Raw genomic sequence first — 9,640 nt, 5'->3', positions numbered from 1 at the left:
AAGAGGCTTGAGACCATGACATATATCAAGTTTTTAGATGAAGACCCTAGCTCAAATATAACAAGAGGAAGCGTTTTTTAATTGAAGAAGAAAATTAAGTTTTCTGTTTAATTTGGTATAACTTGCAAATGGAGCAACAGATCAAAATGAAAGCTAGACCAAAGATGTATAAAGTCAGGGTTCATATCAAGTTCAGGTACCACAAACCCTATCTCAAATAGGGAAAGGGAAGGGGGGTTTCAAGTCTTAAAATGTTGAGCTTTCCTTTAATTTAGTAGGGCCTATAACTTAAGAATGGAGCGACAAATCTGAAGTCAGATTTGTCTAAATACCTGAATTCAGACACATTTTTTTTATTGCAGATAACATTTAGATGGGTCTGGATTCATAGCTTCAGTAGTTTTACCAATAATATGGTCCTGAAGATGAAGTAACGGTAGAAATCTGGTTAATTTGAGAACATGAAAAAACTTAAACACTAATTTCAGAAACATAAGCCCAAATGGACTACAGTATACAACATTTAGCACAAAACAAGGGTTGTTAGCTCACTGTGACCATTAGCTCACTGTGAACTATGAAACAATTTTAATTTTCTTGTTATATAACTTTTAAACAAAATTAAACCAAGTGATAATCATACTATATTTTTTATTGTCATAAACAAGGACTTTATTTCACATCCAAAAGCAGGACATGAAGCTATATCTGAGTTTATTCTAAATCCAGAGATAATGTTTTCTTGTACATTGCCAAAGCACACGCACAAAAAATTTTTGTATCAAAGATAAAGTATTTGAAAAACAAGCACTTTATCAGTATCTTAAGTAATAAGTATTTCGTAATCTTAATTCTACTAACTCAGGAGTTTTTACTTAAATACAAGTACAAGCAACGGAAAATTTTACTTAAGTAGTACTTCAAGTAAAAGTATTTCAAGCAAGTGACAGCACTGTTGCAAGCGCATCAAATAGGCGACTTACAATACGGCGATTTATAAAATTCTTCAGTACGACTCTTTTTCCGTACCCGGAGTATAAAATTTTGAAGAACATTTTCGAAAATAAGTCCACGCATCATCGTTGAATGGCAACCTTATTCAACTCCTAAATATCTCGACGAGTTACTGCGAGGGATAACTTCTCCCGATGGTCTACAAATACTTTCAAGAGAAAGTCACCCAGCTACATTTCTCGTCACCGATTATATAGAGCATTTGAAAATAATTTGGCTGAGGACCAAGCCCTGGCGTAAATCTCGACTTATCGGTATCATTTTAGACAACTGAGCCTTAAATTACCCATCCTCGTAAATCTGCCCCAAACCAACCTGGATAAACGAATGCAAATACCAGTCCCATAAAACACGCACATTACCAATTTCAGCACTGGACTCAATTAGTGGAAGTACAAATTGAGGATGCAAAACCAAGTCAATCACGGCTGCGATATCTACAATACATATGTAAAGATGGGTATGGGTATATTCAAAATGGTTTCTACTTCATAATAGTAGTGCTGTCTGGGAGTATTCTCCGAAAACCATCCACCAACAACTCATTATATCAGCAAGTCGTACTGATTTTGATAGCGCCCATGACACCATCATGATTCTAGTGTCGTATGCTTTATCGTTTCTATGATCCTCTTTTGCTGCACCATATACCATAGTTATGGTCTGTTTCATCCAAGAAGAAATGGTTCCAGTTGCCACTTCTCGTGGTGTTCTATTAGAAAAAGCAATGAACAGCCATTTACTCCCATTTCTGATCGCCACGTTAACCGTTCACTTTGCACTGGTTTATAATATCCTCAATGGGCACAAGGCTGGACTAACATCTAGCACGGGCAGAATAATAGGACAAGGCATATCATGAGGTTCTTGGGTCCAAACAAAGGAAGAAACATGAGAGCTATTCAATTATCCGAAGTTGTGCTACATGGAAGGACAAGGTATGAGTTTCCCTTCTTTGACGACCAGATCCAATGGCAGTAATGAATATCGACTTAAGAGTAAGATGATTCATATCGATATTCCACAAGTCAAGATATCGTGAAGATCTAAAATACTTTAGAACAAAGCCAAGATCCCAGGCAAGATTATCATGTTGTGTCCACAGTGATTCGTGCCAAAAATTCTGTGTCTTTTTTGTCAAAAAAGTATCTTTACTGATATTTGTTCCTGTAGCTGGAGCTGGGGTTCAGCACCTTGCTACCTCATAACCTTCTATCGTTGATGGTGCAAGGTTTGTAATAGCCTTTAAATATATCATGAATTTTGTGACTGTTTGAGCATTGGCGTTGGAAGGATTAATCTTCTTTTCACTACAAAAACCCAAGAAGAACTTGCCACTTTCCATCACATAGTTCAATGGCAGATCGTTGCTGGGGGCGGGCGATTGCATGGGCTGATTACCTAGAATATCCTCTTTTTTAGAGTCCGTGAATAGATAGACCTCTGGCTTTCCCTACTACTTCGACCAAGCTTTGAAAAGACTCTCGCTGAGACTCCATTCCATGGGCACATCTTTTCCTTCTCGTGACAGCGTGTCAGCTGCTAGATTCTGTGATCCGGCGAATTGTCTTACCCTAAACTGAACGCTTAGGGACTTCGTAATCTTGAAGAGCTTTATGAATTCCTCCTTTAGGGAGAAAGAATGGGTTCCATACCCTTTATTTATATAATTTACAGCTGTTGTGTTGTCTCTCGTTACCATGACTACCTCATTTCTTAACTCCTTATCCAAGATTTTGATCAAGTTGGTTACAGTTCTCACCTCGAGGCAATATATATGAAGACATTTCTCTTCTGGAGACCAAGTTCCCGAGCGTGCCTCGATGTGGATTTTCTATATAGCCACACCGCCCGTAAATTGAGCTGTCAGCTAATATTTTTTTGGAAACAACGGGGGGTTTGAAAGGAAGGTATGGACTCAGCCAATCTTTGTTCGGTCAAGGTGAAAACGCCTCTTTCATATGTGTCATAATTTGGATGTCTGAATCTATGTTGTTCCTTGACCTGTCTCACAACCGGAGCAATAGTAACTGACATATTCTAAGATGCAGTTTGCTGAAAGGAAATGCTCTTGAGCCTATATTGGTGATTCCATTCAGTTTCATCGGTCACGCTACTGAGGTACGCTTATACAATTTTTATAGACCTGCTCTGATTGCATTGATCAGGTTCTATGTCTTTCTGGGGTTAGGTACACCCTTTTTACCTCCAGGCCTACCAGAATACCGGATAACTTAATCCATCACATAGGTTGTAATTCTGATTACCCACTCAGCGTAAGCCCAAGTCTTTGCAGGAGAATCATCACGATCCTTACACTATTCTGTACTACCAAATTTTGTAGAATTTGAAGAAGCCAGTCCTTCATGTAAGAAAGCACCTACATGGATTGAAGGTGGCAATAGCTCGCGAAGATGGCTCAGCCGTTTTGCCACGAATCACGCGGCAAAACGGCTGAACTTCATTCTAGCCCAAAGGCGAGCACCTTGAACTGATACACTTAGTTCTCAAGGTGAACCTTAGGTTTTTCCAATGGTTCTTATGAATGCTTGCAAGTGGGGTCTTCCTACGCACCTATAATAGACACCTAATACTAGAAGAGGGTGTTTTTTAAATCCAGACGGTAGCCCTCTATGATGACGTTCAGAAAGAACTTGTCGTCTCTTATTAATTTTCAGTTCTCTGCAAAGTGAGACAAACGATTTTCTAGAGGAAGAGGATCTTGATATTGTGCTAGAATTAAGACGCTGAGAATTTGACGGATTTTTCCCTCTAGTCTTTGGGGTGAACTGAAGTTACACATTTTTTGCTGTTAAGCCCTTCCCTTTGTTGCTGGGAACTAAATGGGTCCTGAAGGAGGGTTGGAAAACTGCCAACATTCAATCCTGTATTGCCTCATTATATTAGCTAGCTCCTAAAAGTCGATGGAAAGCAGGAACTCACTTTTCAGAGATAATGACCTTAATTCATTTTCAATCTCTTAAAACTAGTCAGGAATATATTTCAAGACATTATCCCATCTCATGAGCATCAGATTTGAACAAAATCCAGAAAGAATATTTGAGAGATGTTGCTCACATCTTTTGAAAGACTCCAAGAGCTTCATCAGTTTTGGGATAGTGACAGGAGATACATTCTCTGCCTTTAAAATTTTTATGAAAGTATCTAACATGAGGTGATTGTACAACAGCATTTTCAGTGTCACTCGTATGGAAGACTCTAAGGCCAAGAGTGACTTTTTGTCGACAAATATGAACTTTTTGCCCTCTTTATGTCCAGTTGGTGACAACAAACTGAAATCTGGGTTGACGGACGGTGCCTGTGAAGCCACAAGTGCGTCGTGTGCGTCGTCACAACAGTGCGTCGTCACAACAGCTGTAACAAGTGCGTCATGCGTCGTAACTTCTCGCTCAGCCCGGGATGCCGAGAAGGCAAAAGAAAGTGCTGTGTATTGAGAACGACGTGCTCATCAATATTATAAATATATACATCTATCCAACTATAGAATATTCACAATTAGACGCTGGGACTAAATTCAAGTGCAATCGCCAGAATAACTTATCTCTTGTCAGAAGAGACCCACAGGCCAACGACGTAGGTGTTATAACCTTATGTAATGACAGTGTGTACACCCAAGGCGTTGTGACCATAAGTAGGCCTAAAGGCAGTCTACACACCCTAGGCGTTATGACTTTATGTAATGACGACCTACACACCCTAGGCGTTATGACTTTATGTAATGACGACCTATACACCCTAAGCGTTATGACCTAATATATTGACAGTCTCTACGCCCAAGAAGTTATGACCTTATGTAATGAAGGTCTGTACGCCAAGGCATTATGAGCTGATGTAATGACAGTCTCTACGCCCAAGGCGTTACAATCATATGTAATGACGGTCTGGACATCCTAGGCAGTATGACCCTATGCAATGACGGACTATACCCCCTAGGCGGTTATGAGTAATATACCATACCGTAAATACTGGGTTTACCAAACCCAAAGCATTAGAATACGAATAATTAAAAATAGTACACAAAAAATTCACCTCTCATATATTTTGTTCCAAGCTTTTAACATACTACCAGGTATGCCAGATGCCAATGTCTCAAAAGAGTATAAATCTAGACAAGAAAACAAAGGACCTTTGCCGAAAAGAACATGTCGAAAAAAATTGCGCGCGCGGTGGCAGCCAATTCTGACCAAACTTTGGACAAAGTAGGGTAGCAAAGTAGTAAACTACTTGGCAATTTTCGAATTTACTGACTGATTTTGTCTACAAATACCATTTTTACATATAAAAATGGTTTTTGCTCAAAGAAAAGATATTAAAGTACAAGTTATACTGCTAAAATGTCGGCACCTTTTGGAATCCTGTTAAGTTTTGCTACTGACAGCTTTGGAACTTTGTTCATGCCTACTCTTGTATCACTTGTAAGTTATCATAAAATACCATGCGATCAACAAACATATTATCAATAATATTTCTCAAATATTTGAAATACATCCAGGAGGGTTCCCTGCTTAAAGGAACCCCTAAATAAAAAATTAAATAATAAATCTGATTCTCTTTATTTGTCCAAATATTTTGAAACGAAACAGAGCTGACTTTACTGTAGTCAACTCGATTACCATGCCATAGCAACCAAAATTGGTAAACAGTCTTAGTCGCTCAAAATAATTCTCATTTGAAATGCGTGATTTTTTAGGTAAATTTCCAGGAAGTGGATAGCTGCTTATTCGGCGAATATACTGCTTTGAGCGCATTAAATTTGAATGACTCAGAGAAAGGTGTATTTCAGATCATGTGAATCAGGGAAAAAATTCTCTTGAAATACAAATAATTACCTGGCATACTGTACACCAGGCTAATACAAAAAAAAAAACAAGAGCTAAGAGCTCATATGGCACTTGTGACGAGGTCAGAAGAGCCAAGATCCAAGAGCTCATATGGTATGAGCTTGAGCTCTAGCAAAATTCTAAGAATCAAGAGATTGCTTTAAAAGTAAAATCAGAGGCTTAATGCCGGTCAGGATTTAAAATCCTTTAGGATTTAAAAGAAACCAGATGTATTGAATAGCCGATTATATATCGGCTATATATGTTTATATGTAAATATGTTTAAAATCAAATTTCTGTTTTACGGAAAGTAAACACAATTTTACCAAAACCTAGAAAATAATATCAGCTAAAAATTTCAAATTCTGGATTTATTGGCTACTTAAAAATTAAAAATATACCATGTCATATTTTTGCTTTTATATTGTCATTATCTGAATCTAGGTAATTTTGATATTTATTTTTACTATCCAAAAACTGTCTTAAGGATTTTTTGTTTGTTATTTTATTTTCATTAGATAATGTTATTTTGTGAAGTAATCACAGCAGATGTAAGAAAAATAAAAAAAGTGTAACTACTTCACTAGCCTATTTAATTACAAAAATGACTTCTGCGTACTCCATCCTGCTAATGCAACAACTGAAACTATTTAAAAGTATTTAAATAAGTTTTTCTGGATTTTCACTGTAAACAAATTTTCAGTCTTCCCTAGATGAAACAATTCATCTATCTAGATCTTTTCTGCTGAAGATATCTAACTAATCGATGTTGTAGTTTATATTCCTTTTTATTAAAAATCGAACAAAATGTTATAAACTATCGCACATTTAAGTATAAATCACGATTTAAAAATAACGAGACTAGTAACAAAAATAGAACGGGAAAATTGTCTTGTGATCGGGCGACATTTCCATGTTGCATGGCAGCAGGATGTTCACCTAAAAGAGAAGAAGAATATAAAATTCACCACGAAATGTACAATAAAATAATAAAGGAAAAAGTTTTCTATGAAAATTTTGCTTTGGCAGAACTATTCGCAAGTTGGGAAAAAGACTGCAAATAAAAAATTTCTATAGATATATTCCTGAAGTCTAAAATTAAGAAATGACTAATTTGATTCTGCATTAGCCCTCCATACTTTTGAATGCCCAGATCAGTCAGTTCTTTTTGATTGGGCAACTTTAGTTTCCACCATATATGGTTTACCACCATCTTTCATGGATGCAATCAAAATTTAAAAAAAAACAAAAAAATACATACATAAAGACCTTGCTTTAATCAGAGATACTAGAGCTATCTTGTATAAATAGTTTTTTATTATAATATAATTGAAGAAATTCCACCCAAAATCCATTCTCTTTCCAAAAAAGTATCAATTAGTCACCTATGACAGTCACCTCAGTAGACAGCCTACATGAATGGTCAGGGAAAGAATTCCTGCCCAATCTAATTTTTAATTTATTTCAACTAATTTCATTTGATGCAAAATTTTCTTTAGTCCTTTTATTCTCTCTGTTAAGATTGCTTTAAAAATTTAGTTTTTCCTTTTGCATTGAATATGGCCAAGTGGAAAGAAGAGAATATGTTCGAAATAGTTGCTATATTAAACATAGCACAAGAAAGAGTTCAATTTACATGGTATTTTTTCCTTCTTCCTTTAAACTTAACAAAAAATCAAGTAGCAAATTATCAGGACCTCATAATGTTTTCTTTGTTTATAATGGCGTAAAACGAGTGATAAAAACGATTTCTAGGGAATTTAGGTTTTTGTCAAATATTATACATTTGTCTTTTTCCTGCACCACCAAAAGGTCTTTCTAGCCCTTATAAATAAACAAGTAATTCATGGCCCCATCAATACACCCTTTTTTAATTAGTTACTTTAAAACTAGTTTTCCACAAAATAAGTTTTCAAAGAAAAGCAAATAGCTGCAATAAACCTAAAATGAACACAAAAGAAGTCAAACAATTTTTCAAGCGTAAATTACCAAAAATCACAATGAATAAGTAAATAAAACCCAAAACGAGCTAAAATTACAATAAATAACAGAGTCAAAATCAAACTGGGCAGAAACTAACATGAGTAGCCCCCCCCCCCCCCAATGCCTTCTGAAGACCAGAAATTAATTTGAGCTTGACTGAAAACAAAATAGGTTTTGAATTTTTTCCCTTATTTACCTTTATAAAATTTAAAATGGTTAAGACTTTAAGAATAAATATTAGTATATGTATATTAAACTGTCAATCCATATTAATTTGTTGTTGTTTCTCCAGTGAAGTGCGAATTATTTTATGGTCTTAAAAATCCCTACTTTGTTCTGGGTTTAAAAATCATGAATTAGTTTTTTTTTTTGTATTTTACTTCGTACTCTTTTAAATGTCTTTACTGAGCTTAATGAAGTATCTGTCTAGTTATCTAAAGTCTATTTCCGGGACTACAGTTAAATCAACTGGTTAAAAACGAGAACCTTGGATTTTTCCCAATTGGCTTGGGGGCGATTTTTAGGGCTTTAAGCAATTTATAATATAACATAGGAACTTTAAACTTAAACTACAAAACTTGGTTTTAACGGAAAGTGTATTTTTTTTTTTCATCGAATAAAAAAACATTTATTTTCACTTGATCGACTCTTGAAGGGATATTGGAGAAGATTTCCTTTAAAGGGAAATTTCCTTGACCCAATAATTCAAAAAAAATATTATTGCTAACATTAATTAAATGTAACTGGATAAGGGGTTGGGCTCCATTAGCCTAGTCCTTGGCGGTGTCCCTTTACTCCTTCTCTATGTGGAGGAATTTAATCAAGCCCTCTCCAATAAAGTAGAGTTTACTAGATTAAAGGTTTGAAAATATTGAGGGATTTTATATTCTTCACGGACGCCACAAAGCCATGATTTGACCACTTAGAAACTATATCAAAATTAGAAAGCTAGAGAAAGAAGAAATATTTTTAAAATTTATAATGTGTATCTTACCATTAATTATGTGAACCATTGTTGAGGCTGAAATAGAACCAGTAGGTGCACATGTATAATTTCCTGAATCACCGACAAGCGCCTGCTGTACTTGCAGCCTACTAATTAAAGGTCCACTTTTTTCTAAATTAGTATCCACTCTAATGTTTCTACCACTTATGTCGACGGCTTCACCGTCTTTATACCAAAATACTACAGTTCCATCTGCCACTTGTGCCACAGTACAGGTTAATAAAAATACACTTCCTTGCTTTAGATATACTTCTGGAGGCCCATGCATCTCAGCTTTAGATTCTGAAAAAAAAATCTTTAGAATTATGATGCAATATCATAATTATGTTATAAAATAACTTAACTAATATATTAAGAAATATTCGAAGAAATATAATACGCTAAAAATTATAAACTAAGAAATATACTAAGAAATATATATATGCTAAGAAATATAACAAATACAAGGGTGAACCAAGCAGTAATATTTGGAGGTAATATTCTTTATAGAGACAAAACTGTTATTATGTATTTATAAAATAAAAAAGCCACCTTTTTTGTTGTGGTCTCGTTTCTCTGAAACGTTTTCTGTATTGACTGGAACATAACTGCATATGGATAATAAGGCCAATTCATTTAGCCATTCCTGACCTGAGGCACTCCTGGTATAAGATTTCACTCTTTCTCAGGGTTGAAGAAGAACACTCTCACGTAACCGTAGTGACTGAAATTGTCACACGAATCTTCAAAAATCTATGTAGAGTGGGGAAAATCACGTTCTTTTAAGCAGGCTACGAAATATTTTGGTGACAAGTTT

General features: G+C 35.5%; 1 protein-coding gene across 2 annotated transcripts in view; it reads right to left on the bottom strand.

Annotated features, from left to right (window-relative positions):
* Positions 1-6,624: 6,624 nt before the first annotated feature.
* Positions 6,625-9,640, bottom strand: part of LOC136038145 (zwei Ig domain protein zig-8-like) — a 108,388-nt gene continuing 105,372 nt past the window's right edge. For both annotated transcript variants that reach the window (XM_065721186.1, XM_065721185.1), the window contains exons 5-6: positions 8,833-9,126; positions 6,625-6,794 (exon numbers count right to left, since the gene is read on the bottom strand). In XM_065721186.1, the coding sequence (XP_065577258.1) occupies positions 6,673-6,794; positions 8,833-9,126 (416 nt within the window). In that variant the 3' untranslated portion in view covers positions 6,625-6,672. The remainder of the gene's footprint in view (positions 6,795-8,832; positions 9,127-9,640) is intronic.

The sequence above is a fragment of the Artemia franciscana genome, chromosome 17, assembly GCF_032884065.1.
Source record: "Artemia franciscana chromosome 17, ASM3288406v1, whole genome shotgun sequence".
NCBI lineage: Eukaryota > Metazoa > Arthropoda > Branchiopoda > Anostraca > Artemiidae > Artemia > Artemia franciscana.
This window is presented reverse-complemented; position numbering and strand designations above follow the sequence as displayed.